The following is a 20,341-nucleotide window of genomic DNA, read 5'->3' on the forward strand; positions in this document are numbered from 1 at the left end:
CACCAGGATATCAAGGCAAGCAGCTTTCAACAGTGTGATCTGGTCGGCAATTGTCAATGTGGTGAAGCCTGGCAAGCGCTTGGCAAATTCCACTATCTTGATGATACATTTGGTGGCGAGTTCACTGAATTTATCCCAAAGGCCGAGGTCCAGCTGCACCCGATGGTCAGCACTGGAATTCTGCAAAGAACACAGTACTATTAGCACTGCCAGACTAAGTGCAGCACTCACAGCCCCCCAGTCGTACAAGGCCATTACTTTAAGACCACCCTCTATTCCAGTAATGAACAGAGGGTTCCATGGAATTGTTCAGTCGCTCTGCTGCCCTCACACATCCAGCGCCCACCTCCATCTCTTACCGTAGTGTACTTGCCAAGCTGGCAGAGAGATGGAAAGGTTTCCTGATGAGATTTGCTGACTTTCTGGATAAGCTCTTCCATCTCAGGGGGCATCTCGTAGCTGTCCAGTACCACCACCTCTTCTTTTATCTCTTTCTTTTTCTTGTTCCTGTCATTTCGTACAGCTGTACAAGACATAGAACATGGATTAGAAAGTGTGCACACATACCTGTCGTTCTCTCAGGCCTTTGTACTGTTCACTAGAAAACACACTCAGGTTCTACGTCCACATAAATAGAGACAAGTACAGACTTAGGCAACTTCAGGCTCTGCAGCTGTTGCTGCTTACAATTACAATTCACACATCACACCCTGTCAGTGGCAATTATAGTACAGTGTTAACCTTTCATTTAAAGGATCACTAAACGAATAAGAAGTTGGTTTATATAAAAATTATTAATAGTATTGACAAATATATATGTAAAGCACTCAGGAGCTCATCAGAAATTAAGCTATTCAAGTTGTAATCATGATGGGTGGGAGATATTCTTCCATACACAGCAGACTTCCTGCCAGTAATCCTACTGAAGGACACTGCCACCAGCCTCCCCTCAGCCCGACATGACTGATAACATAAATCAATAGCTTGCATTTGTAGATGGAATGTGAAATGTCTCAAGTTCTGACAAGTTCTAGGACTTTTACTTATACATTTGAGAATCTTACTAGCAGCACTTTCATAAAAGGCAACTTGGATATTAGGTTTAATGGTCTTGGGCCTGATTCACTAAGGATCTTAACTTGAGAAACTTCTTATTTCAGTCTCCTGGACAAAACCATGTTACAATGCAAGGGGTGCAAATTAGTTTTCTGTTTTGCACCCCTTGCATTGTAACATGGTTTTGTCCAGGAGACTTAAATAAGAAACTTCTTAATTTAAGATCCTTAATGAATCAGGCCCCTTGTGTTCAACCCAATAATTGAAAGACCTCTCTTGGGTTTGTGGGCTCCCTTAAAGCAAATGTAGTCATTGCTGGTCTTTGCCTCCTTTAATTCCACTTTAAGTGTAACATACTCTTGCAAGGAAATTATTATTGCAACCATAATTCAAATATTTTGTCTATATTGCCAAAAGTAATGTGCAGATAACCTGAAAAAAAAGCATAAATGAAAGAATGAAAAGAGCTATATTGTGCAAATGATGTTTGTATTGGATGTAGTTTCCTGAAGGGATCATCACTATACAGCTCTAATAGTGGGAGTGACGGACGTTCTGGGAAAAATATACTAGTCTTGTGTCTGCTGTCTGAGCACCATTATAAAATACCTACTGACCTGAACTTTAACCCAGAACTGTGACCTCTGTCCTTGCCTGCAGGTGGTAGGTTTAAAGCACTACAGGGGACAGAGATGGATGCTCTCGCTCCTCTTTCAAATCCCTAGTCTCTTCTTACCTCTTAGGTCGTATATCTTACTAAAAAGCAACCACTGTACACATTACAGAGGAGCAAGACAAACTGGCTGTTTGTTAACATCACAGAGGCAAAGAAAGTAAGTAAATCAAAGTTAGATACAGTATTAGAACCAAACTGTCTTGTCTCAAGGTCACTGACATCCAGCTCTGAGCCGTCAGTCGTGAAAAATATTACATAATGAAGGGGGTAAAATGACATTACAGCCAGTAACTGCGAAGTTACAAAGAAGGCAATATATCACTTATTGGGAAAATATACCGAGCAGTAATTAAGGTTTGTGTTATAAAGAGACAGGACCATACATGTGCTAAAAAGTCAAATCATTTTAAAACGCCAAGATTTGGGATGAATAAAATTTATCACAAAACAAACTTACGGTGACATTATCCTTTCAATCATGCAAGTTCACACAATTCTGCTTTTAAATAAAGTTTACCTAGCATGTCTCCCTCCTGTACATGTCGCAGTGCTACTCTCTCTCACCCTACTCCCTTGTGTCCTGACTTTCCTCACACATTTCCTTGTGAACTTCCTTTTCACCTCGGGATAAAGTGTGCGGGACCCTAACAACAGGAAGCCAGGCGCCGGAAACCCACTTATAGCATGAGAAGGGCACACAGACTGAGCAGAGAGGGAGAACGAGACAAGGGAGAAAGAGAGAGGGAGGGAGGGAGAGAGAGAGAGAGAGAGAGAGAGAGAGAGAGAGAGAGAGAGAGAGAGAGAGAGAGAGAGAGAGAGAGAGAGAGAGAGAGAGAGAGAGAGAGAGAGAGAGAGAGAGAGAGAGAGAGAGAGAGAGAAAGAGGCAAACAGGGAAAGAGGGAGGGAGAGAGGGAGGGAAAGAGAGAGAGTGTGAGAGAAAGAGGGAGAGAGAAAAAGGGGGAGAGAGAAAGAGAGGGAGAGGGGGAGAGAGAGATGGAGAGAGTGTGTGAGAGAGAAAAAGAGAGAGGGGAAGAGGGAGAGAGAAAGAGAGAGCAAGAGGGAAAGAGTGTGAGAGAGAGAGAAGGGAAGGGGAGAGCACGGAAAAAGCAAACTCAAATTTCTAACAATACATGCAAAAAAAGGAATTAACTTGAGATAACGTGAGAAAAAGAGAGAAGAGACATTAAGGGGTAAAGACTGAAACAGGAAAACAGATAGAGAAGGGGTAAGTATAGATAAAGAGTGGGTGCATAAGCATTAGAGATCACTTCAACATTAAGAGAACATGCATAGTGTAAGATCATGATACAAATATAGACTGTCTGCTATTACATAGTCTCCAATGAGTGATGTTCCCCAGGTGACTTCAGAACTTAGTTATGTGAAAATACAGACAGAGGAACTCACTTCCTACCTGACAGAGCAGGTGAGGAACGTACTACGAGAGGGACTAACTGTTAATATAATAAGGCCGTTAGGAGCGTTATGCAGTATAATATAAAGTTAGACATTTTGATGACAGATTTGCAGAGAACAAAGCCATAGATTTGTAGTGAGGTCTATGATTATGAGAGATTTCTTAAAGTGAATGTTCAATAACAATATATTGCCAATAAAAAAGATAAAACCATGGAATAAGTACACATTTTGTGTCAAATCTTTAGATTTGCAAACAGATCCCTATAGGCAGATGGCTAAAATCTATAGATTCCACTATAAAATCAATGTAGTCTTTAGATCCCTCTACAGATAACTACATTGCATTGGGCCCTCTATAAGATCACTATAGTCCAACCATTTCTTTATACAGATCACTATACTATATAGATTCTTACAGATCACTATTTACAGAAAATCTATACACTACAAGGTTATTGTACATTTTGGGGTGCAAGAACATGATCTGTTTTATAGCACTAATTAAATCTACTAGATTTGCAGAAAATCACTCCTGTTTCTTCTGTGCGGTCTGTCCGTTATGTGCTCGCTCGCTGCATTTGTTTATATGAAGTCACTTGTGGTTACACTACATACTTCTGCTGCAAATGATAGTGATCAGATAGTGGATTACTCAGTTTCTCATGTGTCCTTCCTCATTCAACACCATTATAATTACTACTCTACAACCTAATCATTACTATAAATGCACCCATGTCATCATATACCCCGAACAGCATCATCATCACTATTCACATTTATTTATATAGCGACAGCTAATTCCATATCGCTTTACAATTCAGAACAAACACAGTAAAAACATACTGGGTAGTACAGACAGAGAGATAAGACTGCTCGCAAGCTATGGGATAAATCTCACTGGTCACTGTGTGTCATCCAGTGAATACAATTCATAGTACACTATTACTAGAAACAACAGGCTTTAAAACTGGCGTGTACGAAGGCGAGTGACAATATGAATGATCCCTCCATTGACTGCAGCACGGTGGCCTAGTGGTTAGCACCTCTGCCTCACAGCACTGGGGTCATGAGTTCAATTCCTGACCATGGCTTTATCTGTGTGGAGTTTGTATGTTCTCCCCGTGTTTGCGTGGGTTTCCTCCGGGTGCTGTGGTTTCCTCCCACACTCCAAACACATACTAGTAGGTTAATTGGCTGCTATCAAAATTGACCCTAGTCTCTCTGTGTGTGTATGTTAGGGAATTTAGACTGTAAGCTCCAATGGGGTAGGGAGTGATGTGAGTGAGTTCTCTGTACAGCGCTGCGGAATTAGTGGCGCTATATAAATAAATGGTGATGATGATGATGATGCTTTCAGAACTGGCATATTTTTACTTTAGCAGGATTAGGTCTGTAAAATATCTAGTTAATAGCCCTGATTAAGGACATACAGGGAGAAGACAGATATGGAAAACCTGGGTAAATGAGGGATACCAAGCATATTGAAAGCAAGGGCTTCCACGCAGGTGGGGTTCATGCTTTAATTAAGTAAATAGCATTCCAGCATGGTCAGCTATACAAATACTGAACAGCCCTGTAGTTGTGTCTAGCATGGCTGCAAGATGAGACCTCAGTAGCTTTGAAAGAGAGAGGGAGAGAGAGAGGGGGGGGGGGGAGAGAGAAAGAGAGAGAGGGAGAGAGAGAAGGAGATAGTCGGTTGCAGCACATAAACCTACTATTACACCTAGAATGCACATCTGCAAGTTCAGTGACGTAACAGGCAGCAGCAATGGGCTACCAAGCCCTGTAGGAAGCTGATCTGGTCGAAGGCTAAGCGACCATCTTTACCCCATGTTGCAGGGTTGTCTTGCGGAATGACAAGGCCCTTTTCCACAGTACCATGGTCCCTATTAAGTGACTTAATATTGGTGTTTCCATTGTTTTGTCCACTATCTGTATTTTATAGAGGATTTTGGTATAAAAGAAATCAACTCACAACTTTTGGCCAAACAGTAAGGACGTAGATGCAAATCCCAAAACTGTGGCTTATTGTAGCCATAGCGGACATGAAAAGCTCAATTTTATTTTATTTTTAAGGCCATATTTTGGCTTTAAAAGATGTCTTGCACCTAGTCAACAGGGATATATTAATTACATAATTATGTATCAATACAAATCAATGAAGCACATCTTATACAGATTATACAACTACAGAAAATAAAGTGCAAAAAAAATAAAATAAGAATACAAAAAATGTGCATTAATGTAAGATATTGTGTTATAATATATAATGTATATTGTACTTTTTCTTACAATATCTGTCAATAAATAAGACTTTCTGAAGAGTTTCAAAATCTGCCATTTTCTTTAACACTTCTCCCCAGGGAATTAAGGAATAAAGAGTTTCTCGCTTTGATGATAGGAGTGGGGCTTGAATGTTACTTGAGTATATGTTTATGCTTATGGAATTGAGCATGGAGGAGCCTCTTTGTGTAAAGAATCTATTTATATGAGTACCCCTGGGACAAAGCGAGGTGCTGAGATTACAAGGAATGCAAAGTCCACAGCCTTAACCATCTCAGACCCTGGTGTGAAAGTGCTGACCCCTCTTCTAACGGAATTATCTGGTTTTGTTTTATCCCCTGAGCAGTATACTATTGAACACTTTACAATAACTCACCTTCTTTAGACATGCCGACCTGAAAACATTTCTGTAGTCGGCAAAACTGGCAGCGATTTCGCGTCACCTTATTGATCTGGCAGTTTTTATCGCGGTGACAAGTGTACACCATGTTCTTCTGGATGCTGCGACGGAAGAAACCCTGTTGGAAATAGGGAAGGGTGTGAGGTGAACGGATGGAGTGAGCGTAAAACAAGAGGAGCGGAGGGGAGAACAAATTGGGAGTAACTTATATGAGAACAAGTGAGTGAAGCACAGTCAGAGAGGTAGTGACCAATGGAATGGGAGTAACTTATATGAGAACAAGTGAGTGAAGCACAGTCAGAGGTAGTGACCAATGGAATGGGAGTAACTTATATGAGAACAAGTGAGTGAAGCACAGTCAGAGGTAGTGACCAATGGAATGGGAGATTGCTCAGATTTGACACATACAGAAAAAAATTATGAACAAGAACTTAGAGGAGGAGACAAATAAGAGCTATGGCTATCATAACAAAGCAAGAGACTGCTCGCCATTGATCAAAAGAAAAAATGTTCTAGAAAAATAATGGAATGTTTCTTTTAGAAATATGAAACAGTCCCTCTTCCACTGGAGCTGTTTAGATATGTACCACCCTCTGTGAGACTTGTTAGTGAGGGAGCAGGGAGTGGAGCAAATACTGAGCTGAAATCATTGATTATCCTAAATAGACACAGATGATGAATGCATCGTGGCATGGGGAGAGGGGGACAAATGAGTGAGAGGAGAGCAAAACTGTAGCAGATGGAGATACTGAGACAATGACAGAGGAAAAGAGGATGAAAGATTGTTAGACAGATAATTGTATCAGGAATAAAAGCAAGAGAACTTAACATGCTACCCACATAAAATGGCCATTTTTGAGCACTTTGATTGATGACACTGGTTCCTAGAGAATGACTAAGCTGTGGTCTCATGAATATTAGTGTAGTCGACAAAATGGCTACCTCCATTGTGTGTAAACTAAAGTTATGCTATAATAACTAATGTTTATCTGTCTCTGTATGCACAGCTATGTACAAGCCATCGAAACAATAACACTATACACTTGGGGATAGATTTACTAAGATGCGGGTTTGAAAAAATGGGGATGTTGCCTATAGCAACCAATCAGATTCTAGCTTTCATTTATTTAGTACTTTCTACAAAATGACAGCTAGAATCTGATTGGTTGCTATAGGCAATATCCCCACCTTTTTCAAACCCGCAGCTTAGTAAATCTTGCCCTTGAAGTGGACCTGCTAATACTCATGATTGAAAAATCTTTGGAGCCCATTGACAAAAGTATTATGTGTTATTGCATGATAAAGATGGCCCATAAATCAATGGGATTATACAATTCCCCTTCAGATATCTCTGATGTCTTTAGATTGGCTATGGTGTCTTACCTTGCACCCCTCACAAGAGCTGACCCCATAGTGATATCCAGAGGACTTATCATTGCACACGAAGCAGGGCTTGTAAACACGAGGAGGTGGTGGGGGCGAGGGAGAGCTGGGGACCATCTCCTCTGAGCTGGTACTTTGTGTTTCAACGGCTGCACACAAATAGGGAGAGAAATAAAATGGTTAGGAATAATCTGAAGCACATCAAGCTCAGACCAGCTACAATTCACTTTATTTCACTTGTGTGCTATTAGTAGTAATGTTTGGTACTACGCTGCATGGAGTTATTTTTATCAATGTCTATGAAATGTCCTTCAACCTTTTCTTCTTTCCTCCTTCACACAGGTTTTTTAAAGAAATACTAATTCAAGGAGATGTTAAGGCCAAAAGGTCAGTAATCACACATCATGTTTATATACAGTCATCAACAAACTTAACACTTATTTACTTAAGGTATTATTATGCGTTTCTTTTCACAAGAGCGTATAGGCAGCCATGTTGGACCACTTGACCCTTGGTGGTTATGAAAGCTAGAATTGGTGAGAAAATGGATATAGTAATTGAAACTGACAAAATATTAGTACAAAGTTTATTGGTCTATTAACTTTTGTCAAGCTTGATAGTGTTAATCGTGCCTCATGCATTCTCATGAATAATGGTTCATCCCACAAAATGGCTGCCTCCACTGTCTGCAGACGATAAGTACCGGTCAATAGAGAGCTTTGAAGCGGTACTTAAAAGAAGATAGTAGTGGTGAGTTGGAGGAGATGGCTGTTAATATCCTAATCTGAGACCTTTTAATGCAGAGGGATTTCATTATTTCTTTCTGTTATTAGGGGAGGTCTTTGACTAAAGGAAGCTGCAATGTGAATATCACAAAGACATGTGCTACTAATTTGCCACAGCCTAAAATAACCAGAAGAGGGGGGGGGGGGGGGGGAGAAGGCAGCCTTAACCCTAATGTAACCCAGGCTCCGCAGCCCCCTCAGGCTGAGAACATCCCTCGGGGCAGCTTTGCAGATGCTTTTTATCCTAGCTTTCAACACACAGAATTTCCTGTTACAATGCCCTGAGAAGCACATTCCAGCATTGCCAGGTTACAGCAGAGAGGGCGAGTTTGTGCCCCCGGAGGAAGCAGGAATACAACGCCAGAAACCTACCTGTATAGCTACAATGGCCACAAGCCACGACTAGAACGTATATACATTTTATTTGCTTCTAATTTTTATTTTGTGTTTGTTACCTTATTTCTATTTATATGCAAAGTTTACTTACAAACAATGTAATGATTGTATTTATAAAAAAAATCCTTTCTAATTGGTTTATAATGTGTGGAAATGTCAGTGATTACTAGTCTAGAACAACTAGAGAGTCTCAAACCCAGCTTTATATGAATGGCTGGTTCAGACTAATGTTTTCTGCTGTTCCGGAGGGGTCTTAAAAGTGGCCAAACTACAGTGCTGAAGACACCTTGTAACGCTGATAAAATGCAACAAGTCACATAAATGGGTTTCTAAGGATCCACTCTGTTTTCATGTGCAGAAAATTGTGTCTGCGTCATTTTCAATGCTCCTGCTAAAATGTGCATATAAATGTAAATAAATACTATCAAGACTTTTCATTGCAATTTCTTCCTATCAGGAGGCAGTAACCTTCCAAAAATATATGTTGCATCACAACAGAACACAGATAGTTAAAAAGCAAGTAAGGAGAAACAAAAACGTAAACGGGAGCTTGGTTAAGATTAGAGGTCTGTTGGCTGTCAGATAGCAGATTACGCATCTTATTTGATACATTTACATTTAGACTGATACAGTCATGTGGACTTCTTATTTAAAAATGGTTATAGTTACAATGTTTCCTTTGATATCCTACATATGTGACAATTAGCGTCTAATCCTCACTAAGCAGTCATATAGGATGTAAGCACCATTCATCAAGACATAGCGTCCTATTCTTGATGCTTTCATTCACACACAACTGGGTGACAGAGACTGAGTGGTTTGGGACTAAGGCAAGATATTCATTACAGAGGATGAATGAATTATCTGAAGAGTGGGAGGACAGAGCACACAAACTGTCCTCCTGGAAGAATGTATAAATAGATTGGGTGAGATGTGGAAGGCTTAGAATGTTGAAAAGTTAACAAAAGCACGGTGAGGAACCCATGAAAGACTATACACTTCTCTGAAACTCATCGCACATACTGCTACGTGGACAGGTTAAGTGGAAACAGCTATTGGCAAGACTGAACTTTATGATTGGGCGTTTCTGAACACGTTATATTTTGCAGGTTTCATAATGCAATTCCTCTCCCCTCCATCACCAACTATAGGAAATGTCACCTCTCCAACCCAGCCACAATGCTGTTACCTGTCTTTCTACCGTAGATCAATTAATGCTGTTACCAGTCGTTCTACCGTAGGTCAATTGTTACCTACAGATAAATTGCAGTATCCAGGATTCTCAACTGGTATGCAGTGCCCTATGTCAAACCAATTAGGTTTTATTAATTCTACACCACTGATCAACAAAATGTGTGTTCATATACATATGTGCTAAATAGAATATAGTATATATATTAGAAATGCGCTAAGCGGACAAGTCGGTACACTACAAAAGGAGAGCATGTCTGTAATTTTGGCGGATTGTAAAGTTCTATAGATATGGGGCCTGATTCATTAAGGAAAGGAAAGCAAAAAAAAATGAGTAACTTTGCACCTTGGCAAAACCATGTTGCATTGGAGATGGAGCTAAATTTAAAATGTGATGTCAGATTTATATTTGGGGTAGGGCATGTCCTAGATCAACTTTAAATTTCAGTGTACAAACAAGCTATCAAGTATTTGTGTGCTATGTGAAAAAAACAGACAGTATTTAACTTATGTGCAAAATAGTAAAGATGCAGCCCTTACATTGCAACATGGTTTTGTCGAGGAGAAAACTTGCTCATTTTTTTGCCTTACTTTCCTTACTTTTTCCGTGCTTTCCTTTATAGCACGTTCACCTATAGCTGTCTTTATTTCACAGTTAGGGCTAAAACATACTAACAAAATTCACTAGAATTACTTTGTATTTAAATATCATCTGTAATTGTTACTTAATAATTAGCAGAGACCCTCAAGACTGAACTTTAGTATGCCCCCTTACCCTGTGATTCTTATTGACGCTGTACGTCTGTAAATGATCCAGTGTTGTTAGTTTACATTGTCGTGCTTGTTTGTATATTACAAAAAATGAAGCAACAGAAAGTGTATATAACTACCTACATAGATGTAATGTATTTATTTACTTTGAATGTATTTAGTTTATTTTGTGTTTAAAATATACAAACTAAATAAATGCATTAGACTATTTACATACACTTTCTGTTGCTTTACTGCCACTCGCTCTCAACCACTGTACTTACTATACAGAATTATCAGCCAAACAAACATTATCAGGAGCCAGACACCAGCTGCAGCCATAGAGATCTATATAATATATACAAAAGTGAGCCAAGAGCAACACTTTAGTGGCCATGAATCCCTCGCTTATTACATTTTCTCAGCCCTACCTTAAACTCGCACATATACAAGGAACTTATAAATGAGGGGAATTTATAAGGTCTTAAATAAATGTCTGAGTCCATTCTCTTGTGAGGTTAAAAAGGAAAATATATCCTACACAAGTTTATTTTATTTTATGTAGATATATATATATATATATATATATATATATATATATATATATATATGTACAGAAACCAATATCCGGAGAGACCAAAAAGAAATCCATTAACCATTCAAAACAGTAAAAAAGTGTTTGTAAGAACATAACATTATCTAGTGAACTATTAGAGGAGCACCAACAGTGGTTGGATATTTTACATAACGTGATGTATTCCATAGAGTGGTAAGTAAAATAGGCTCTCTGGCTACGTATTAAGACATGCCTCCATGTATGTTTTCCATGTCTGTGCATAAAGTCATGTTGCAAGAGGTGTGTGCATGTATTTTCCTGTATGACTGTGTGCTTACTTGTGTATGTTGGGTGTGTATTTTAGGAATGTTACTATTGCTCCTCTCTGTCACAATAGCTGAAATGCTCTAGCAAAGGCTAAGCTGAAAAGCTTTTCAACACCTGGGGGGAGAGTTCTTCCCCCACTAATGCAAACACCCCTCTCATGATCCTGCCAAATTGAGAACTGACATAACCGGTCCCTCAGGTACATTCTGCTATTAACTCCTTCTCTGCGTGAGATAACGTGGTATCCTGCAAGGTCTGTATGAAATGACACCATGATTGGCTCTGCTGACGGACAGGTTATGGAGTCAAGGCAGCAGGTTAGTACCAAATCTGTGACTGTGGCGGCTACAGCTACATCCAATCACTGAGACGTTTGACAGAAAACATTTGCTGAATGAATATGTAATGGAAATGTTGCGTATAACATGCATGAACCTTTTCAACTGGTATATAAAGGTCTGTCCCACTTGGCCACTATTTTACAGGTTAATTTTACAGGAAATTGGACAACAGGTAGAAATACACGAGCAGGTCATTGTGGAACAGGTTATCTGATTGGTTGCTATAGGCAACATCTCCACTTTTTCAATCCCTCAGTTTAGTAAATACACCCCCCAGTGTCCATTTTGTATACCAAGTGGGCCGTGGCAGTTACTTGGTGTATTTTTTTGCCGTTGGTCAATCCAGTGTTCCAAAATAAATTCTCTTTGTACCCCTCAGGGATGGACAATGGGTATTTCAGATCTAGTGTAAGCAGCAAGTGACTGAATGCAGCATAGAATAAACATACCACAGATGTGATACAAATCGCTGTGGATATGAGGCCCAAATGGGTTATGTTGTAAAATACCACGAGGCAGTAATATAACAGAGCCTGGCTTAGTTTTAGCTTTCTGGAATAATTTGTTGTTTTTTTAACTTTATAGTACTTTTTTCTGAAAATCAGTTGCATATAATACACACATTACGGAAAAAGTCTTACATTTGGGTGCAGTTTTAATATATATAAAGAAATGTCATTAAATGTAGTCTATGGTGGGAATAGTACAGACAAGAAACAATGTATATCTGATCATGATGATGTCTATTCTGTCATTTCGTTTATAAGGTCAGGCCAGATCTAATGAGAAGAACTCAATCACACGCTGCAAATAGCCCACCTGAGCTTGATGGTAACAGGAGAGGGGTAAGAGGGGGGGGGATGGAGCTTATCTCTTTGATGGCTCACCTCACCACTGCCATTTTCCACAAGTAAATAGAACCAAGAAATGAAGATCTTAATCAGCAATTCTCTGTCCACATCCCTTTGTATGTATAGAAAGGACTGAAGAATGGCTGGGGTCCCTTTTGCCTGCTGAGAGATTCAAATGCAGCAGGACAGAGGTGTTTGTGGTGGGGGGGAGGGAGGCTGATTTAGAATATGAGCCATTGTCTTATCTTAAAGAGGTGAAAATCACTCTACTTTCTGGGCATGGTGAAGCTTTGCATGGTAATTGCCTGTCAGTGTGGGTGGGGAGGGGGAGGTAATCCCTTGTTATAAGAGACCCTCCAAAAGTGATACCTGCAACTGATCTAAATGAACACAACTAGCAGCGGGTAAACAATGACTGGCTGATCCTGGACACGTCGGTGGATTCTGCAGCTTACACACACGTGCATATATTTACTGTATATTTACATGAAATATCCCAAACTGAATTATGATTCTGCCTTGGCAGACAAGGCAAACATATTTTTAATCATGATAAACAGGTGTTGTAATAGCGCTTCCAAACATGTACCCCGGGGGGCCCACATACCGCAGGTTGAGAAAGTCTGCTCGCAGGGACAGCAAGTATAAATTTGACTCATGCTTTCCATAAGTAAAAAGAGAATAAATCACTCATTACTATAGAGATGATTCAGAAACATATACACGTTTGTGGCACATGCTCAGTCTGCCCTATTAGTCAACTCCTTCCAACGTTATTGGGGTACCGCTGACCCTGAAAATATTCATAAAGATTAAAAGAAATGTCTTGTAAAGGAAGGAAGTACTTCTCATACTCATACTGCCTGGTACATGCCACTAGGTTATAGATGAGTTTTGCAGAGGAGTGTAAATCTAGTAACTGACATATGAAATGCACCAACAAAGTAGTGATAACAGCAGACAAGCGAGAGGAACTGTGCAGCACTCTACTGGGTCTGTGGACAGCTGCGGCACCTCTAGGACTGACGCTACAGAGGGCGTTTATAGAGCACAATTAAGGCGCTTTTTATTACATTGCTAAAGTGCGCATAGAAATGCTCAAAGCCTAAAGTGCAACATGTAGGCATAAACTGGTCGCATTAAAAGTATAGGGTGAGACCCAAAGACCGTCAGCTTTAATTGATCTGGTGCAAACTGTAGGTTCTTCTGCGCAGTGGAAACAACTGTGCGCCCTCTGCGCAGCTGGAATTGCACCTTTTCCACTTTCTATCTCATCTAAATAATGCATTAAATACCTGTGCACCAATATCCTTAGTTTGCAGGGAATGTCCTCCCCTCAGTCTGTGCAAACATCTGCTCCTCCACAAATGTTGCAGTCTTGCTCCACAAACTCATACGCCATGGCAGAATTCTAGCCGCACTCATGCAAATCGAGATGCACGTCAGGTTCAAAGCTAGTTTATCCATGCACAGCTGATGTTTTTGCCCTGATGTTTTTGCACTTCCTAAGTTTTAAGCTATAAGTTTATATTTATTATTACTGTTTATTTATATAGCACCAATCACATTACTCTGCGCAGTACAGAGAATATGTAATCAGTCCTTGCCCCATTCTAAATTCCCTCACTAGGGGCCTGATTCATTAAGGATCTTAACTTAAGAAACTTCTTATTTAAGTCTCCTAGACAAAACCATGTCACAATGCAAAGGGTGCAAATTAGTATTCTGTTTTGCACATAAGTTTTTTCATGTAGCACACAAATATCAACTCTAAATTTCAGTATACAAGTAAGCTATCAAGTATTTGTGTGCTACATGAAAAAACAGTCAGTATTTAAGTTATGTGCAAAACAGAAAACTAATTCTCACCCCTTGCATTGTAACATGGTTTTGTCCAGGAGACTGAAATAAGAAGTTTCTTAAGTTAAGATCCTTAATGAATCAGGCCCTAGATTCCAGATAGTTATATACTGCTACTGTGCACACAACTCTGTCTTAAAGCATTCAGTAACAACTTACACTATACAGGGGATAGATACAAATGATTCTATAGTACAAAAGCAATATAACCCTGTTCCAAAGAGCTTACAATCTGCTCAATTTAGCTTGAAAATATGTCAACAACAACAAACCAGTCACTTGTCTGAAGTATTAAAGCACTCGGGAGTGTTCTGAAACTTAACCGTCATGTTGGTGAATTAGGTCAGTTGTCTGGCACAATATCTCCAGAAGCCGGGTGTGATATCAGAGATAAAACATGGGCTCTGCTTGTCTGTCCTGTCCCGCTCAGGCTTCACATCTCATGGCTTATATAAAATAACAGAATCTAAATATAGGTTAGATTGACAAATCTATACTTTAGGTATAGGGTAATTGTCTTACTGTATAGTATAGTTTATAGTACAAACTATTCAGCATAAACATGAGATTGCTCCCTGCACGGTGGGTGCAGCCTGCTGCTGTGTTACAGGAAAAAGAAAACAGGGAGCTTTACACATTTACATCTTGTCAAAAATATATTACAGCGAAACACGCAAATCATTTATGATTAGTTGGAGACAAGTAATGTCATCAAGGCTCTCACACACGGGAGGTTTTTTTGGTATCCAAGATCAGCTCTAATGTGAATTGAGCTTTAAAATTTATGGAATATGGGGATCATCAGTCCCTACTGTAGATTGGACTAGCTTCAGAATATGTATGTAGGAAGAGAACAGAGGAAAGTGGATGATGGACGCAGCATGTACTGTTCTTTTCTGTTCGCTGCGACCATTTCCATCCATTTTCTTCCAACATCAATCTTCACAAGCAGTTTTCTGACTTAATTATACTGATCCATGACCCTGTGTTCAGCTCTCTTCATTGTGCAAAGATCAGCCGCTACTTGGAAGCATGTAATTCCAATGTAAGTCACATGCAGAAGGAGTGACACATACACACACTACACCAGCATGATCATCAGTGGAAATAACCAAAAACGACAACGTCGGACGCTGAAGACAGACTTTGGGGTACGGGCTTGAAAAAATACAGCACTTGAAATGACAGAGGAGAACTGTTACATAACATATCCAATGTGAGGCTCTATTGTATAAACAACTTAATTACATTCATCTGCAGAAACCTTGAATAAAACACGCGTGGCTCTGCTATGATGTGACACTTGTGAGGTTAGCTCGGGTCACTGAGAAGTGGTTGAATTAATTAACTCTTATGATTGTGCTCTCTAACTTAGCTGACACGCCGCATGCTGCCTTACACAGGGGTAATCCAGACTCTTTCTGTACCCAGCATTCATTCTGTAAATTAAGGTTGGGTAAAAAGTTTTCTAATAAATAATTCTTACAGCACATAAACTGGCCTGAAAAATGTAAGTGACTCAAGTAACTGATTGCCAAGGAAGAAAGCTACTAGGAAATCTCCAACCAGTCCATCAAATTTCACCAGTTCGATGACCACAAACATGTTCCTGGTACAAATGCCCGTGATTCAGATCTGTATTTTGCAATTTATAGATTGCTGTTTGCATTCAATGTAGTGGTTTTTTTTTAAATATATATATTTTTAACAATAAATAAAAATTTTAAGTCGTTTTTTTTTTTAATTCAAACTGAGAAAGCTACTGTGTTCAAAGTTCGCTTTCGAGGCCCACCATTAAAAATAGTTAAAATGTATCAATTTAAGCTCGAACATGTTGGAACCGCTTCTGACAGGCTTGAACATGGTTGAACCAGTTCGACTTTCTCAAATTTAGCTACATTTTGTTTGATAAATAAAAAATTTGAGAAAATTGCGGAATTTTTGAACAATTTGTCAAATATTTTTAAGAAATGATACGCAATTCGAGCATCTCTAGTTACCAATTGTCCCTAATTTTACGGACAGCGCCAGGTTTAATGATTAGTACTTGGAATTGTTTCTCTAGAAATATCCCTTTTTTAAAAAAAATAAATAAATAAATATATATATATATATGTTACACGCAATTTCTACTATCTATCATTATTCTCAGGATTTTTTATTTTAATATTTACTGAAGAGGAGTATTTAAAACATAAATATTATAATATAATCAGTTAATATCAAATTATGAGGATTGTGGTACTACAAAGTCCACCAAGCCACGTTTTGCGTGTGACACGGTTAGATGTCTCTGGAGACTAATTTTAAATGTTGGTATTTATGAATAAAGACCCTAATTTAATTAGTGAAGTGTATATTACCTGCTCTGTCACGAGCACACTGGTGGTTCTTATGTATGTTGCCATAAGTGGATGTAATATACTGAATTATTTCTGGAATGTGAAAAGCACAATCCTACTGTGCAAACTGCATGTTGTCTTCTCCCTCAATATGCTGTCAGGATGAAGTGTTTCAGTATGGAATGAAAAAAAGCAAAATGTAACAGTAAAAGTGGGCTAGACATGCATATTATTACTATTATCCTTTATAAAAAGCTGACATGTTATGCAGTGCTGTACATTAAGGTTCTCATGACACAAATTATGTACAATGAAAGTAAGAGAAGGTAAAAATGGTCCCGCCCAAAAGGAGGAGTGGGGGCAGTCATTTTGTTTGCTGAACCAATAATCATGAGAATGCAGCCTAGCAATTCCCTCAGTACTGATTACATCACTCTGGCAGGAGGCACTAAGTGCCTCGTGACTCAGTGATACCACTCATTCTTAGTGAACTGGTATGCTGCATACTTATGAATGAGGTGCTTTGTGTAAACATGCAAAAAAAAATATTCGTGGGCATCCAGCACATGCTTTATTAATAGGGCCGTTGTGGTAGAGCTTCTCTGGCTTATGTAAGACCCCGGAGCCTCTCCTTCCTCTAGGGAAACACTGCTGATGACATCACTATTGTGAACAGTGCCTCAGACAGCTACAGAGAAGCCTGCAGAAAAGCAAGGTAGCGGGATCTCAGAGATGTATCTGTCTTTGTGCCAAGGGAGTGATTGGGTGCCCTGAGGGGCATATGATAGCTTTCTGCATGTGAGCTGGGTTCCTTCTGACTCACTAACGGGTCTTTATCTTGGTCACTTGGTATCTATATTGGCACAAATATAGATCCAAACATAGGGCCTGATTCATTAAGGATCTTAACTTGAGAAACTTCTTATTTCAGTCTCCTGGACAAAACAATGTTACAATGCAAGGGGTGCAAATTAGTATTCTGTTTTGCACATATATTAAATACTGGCTGTTTTTTCATGTAGCACACAAATACTTGATAGCTTATTTGTACACTGAAATTTAAAGTTGATATTTGTGTGCTACATGAAAAAACAGTCAGTATTTAACTTATATGCAAAACAGAATACTAATTTGCACCCCTTGCATTGTAACATGGTTTTGACCAGGAGACTGAAATAAGAAGTTTCTCAAGTTAAGATCCTTAACAAATCAGGCCCATATTCTGGTCTATCAGTATACAACAATGTTGAATCAACATAAAATGGTATTTTCAAAACTTGCATAAATTAGCCTTTTCTAATCTGTAACAATGTAAATTACCTGACATTTTCCTGAAACTGTGGAATTGCAGTAATTTCTATTAGCTTTGGTAAACGTGACAACAACTACAGTCCATTCAAGATTATACTGTGCTCAGATTAAATTCACCAGTATAAAGTACTTAGCATGTCTGCTTGTGCCTTTATATATATAAGGGGTATAATATTCTATTTATTTCAACTGAGTTATAAGGATACTACTGCCGGGAAAAGAGCAGGAGCTGCAGATAAGTCACAAGTGAGTAAGAGCTGCAACCAGCAGTTACTGTATTAAAATAACAGGATATTCTGTTAGTAATTCTTCAGAAACGTAAATAATAGTACCCCATGGAGTCTCTCCTTCTGTCCCGTCCCAAGGTATAAAGGAAGGAGAGTTTCAGCAAATTCTTTAGATTATTCTCTTGTCACCACCCCCTTTTTACATGCACTTGACATCATTAAACTTTAACGGGATCACACAAAAAAAGTCCCTTAGTGCTCACAGTAATCCTCTTCCCATGACAATGGGGGATCCATTACAAAAGACTGCCTTGCCCTATTCCTGCAGGACTCTGTATTGCTCTGCTGAGTCTGTATTTTTATGTGTCACATCAGTCAGAAGTACAAATACTGCCAGAAATGCAGAAATATGTACACAATGCCTTGTATTTATTAAGGCATATTTGGCCTTTGTTGAACAAGTTACATGACGGCTTAAGGTTCACCAGAGCTAATAATGTCAGCAGTAGATCTACATCACTATGAACAGTCAGTAAGTTCACAGACTAAACACATACAAACATCCAATATACAGTCAGATGCTTGAGTATGACTTAATCTATTATATAACATGTACAGGGCATTACTCAGCCTGATGACATCTACTGCCATGGTGTACACATATAATGGAGAGGGCCTGTGCAGGGCTAGCTGGGAACCAATTCATGGAGTGACGTTGCCTCTCCCAGAGGTCGGGGTGGGGTGCTGTCTGGCTGCAGTTAGACCAACGCTCTTCAGGCTACTCGGCACCACACTGAAAGTGATGTAAACTGCTTTCCAGCTTTGACATACAGATGCGATTTCTCGAGATCACTTGACTGTGGCCTGAGTTTGATGTTGATTTTAATGGCTGTTACTCTGACACAATGTCCTAAGAAAACTGCATGGATGCTGGTAACAGGAGCAGGCAGGCAGAGCCAATGCTCATCAGTTCTCTCGGGATAAGTCAATCCTGTCCTAATTACTGTCTAATCTCCTGAGCAATTAAAAATGAACAATGACAATAAACCTACAAACAGTGGCAGCCCAAGGATGGCTTCTGAAGCCTTTTTATTTCTACATTTCCATAAGAATCCTGTCTGTTGGGAAAGCTGGTTATCAGCCCTACCATTTCCTGGGTAGATCTCATTACAGTCTTGGGTCTAATCCTACTTAATAGTTTCTGAACACAACAAAACAAACAATCATCCCTTTAGGGGAGAAGGGGGCTCCTCTTTAACTTGATGCCACTGATGGTGATAAAGACTGCACACACACACACACATACACACACATACACACACACACACACACACACACACACACACACATACACACACATACACACACACACGCACACACACACACACACACACATACACACACACACGCACACACACACACACACACACATACACACGCACACACACACACACACACACACACACACACACACACCTGTGGAATGCGCTCTGGAACATACTGAGCTCTCTATCCAATGCCATCAAGAGCTCCATCTGTGCTCAGATGCTGGTTCTTATACCCATACTGTATGTTAACCGAAGCTCCTCACACTGTCATGATGTACAGCTCAGAACTTTTACACAAGTAAACCAAAAGCTCCATCGGTTATTTTACCTAATGTTATACGATTTATGTACCTTGAGGGTTATATCAAAATATAGTATTCTTCTTTTTTATGTGGTAACACCTCAGAAGCCATTGATCTATATCAGTGTTAGCTAACCTGTGACACTCCAGGGGGTAAATGTATCAAGCTGAGAGTTTTCCGGCGGGTTTGAGAAACCAATCAGATTCTAACTATCATTTATTTAGTACATTCTACAAAATGATAGCTAGAATCTGATTGGTTGCTATAGGCAATATCTCCACTTTTCAAACCCGCCAGAAAACTCTCAGCTTGATACATTTACCCCCAGGTGTTGTGAAACTACAAGTCCCAGCATGCTTTGCCAATATATAACAGCTTATTGCTGGAAGGGTATGCTGGGACTTGTAGTTTCAGAAACATCTGGAGTGTCACAGGTTAGCCAACACTGATCTATATCTTGCCTAGATGAGAGCTAATAAGACAGGCCTGCTGTCTGCAAATTGGATTTATGTCATTCATCACTGGCTGTAACCTTACAAGTCAGCTGCCAGACTGAT

The 20,341-nt window shown here is 39.5% G+C and overlaps 1 protein-coding gene across 3 annotated transcripts in view; it reads right to left on the reverse strand.

The window, feature by feature from the left end:
- RARG (retinoic acid receptor gamma) overlaps positions 1 to 20,341 on the reverse strand; it is a 145,187-nt gene that overhangs the window by 4,585 nt on the left and 120,261 nt on the right. For all 3 annotated transcript variants that reach the window (XM_075199174.1, XM_075199175.1, XM_075199176.1), the window contains 4 exons: positions 7,218 to 7,366; positions 5,811 to 5,952; positions 360 to 523; positions 4 to 180 (listed from right to left, as the gene is read on the reverse strand). In XM_075199174.1, coding sequence (XP_075055275.1) covers positions 4 to 180; positions 360 to 523; positions 5,811 to 5,952; positions 7,218 to 7,366 — 632 coding nt within the window. The remainder of the gene's footprint in view (positions 1 to 3; positions 181 to 359; positions 524 to 5,810; positions 5,953 to 7,217; positions 7,367 to 20,341) is intronic.

Source organism: Mixophyes fleayi, chromosome 2 (assembly GCF_038048845.1).
Source record: "Mixophyes fleayi isolate aMixFle1 chromosome 2, aMixFle1.hap1, whole genome shotgun sequence".
NCBI classification, from domain to species: Eukaryota; Metazoa; Chordata; class Amphibia; order Anura; family Limnodynastidae; genus Mixophyes; species Mixophyes fleayi.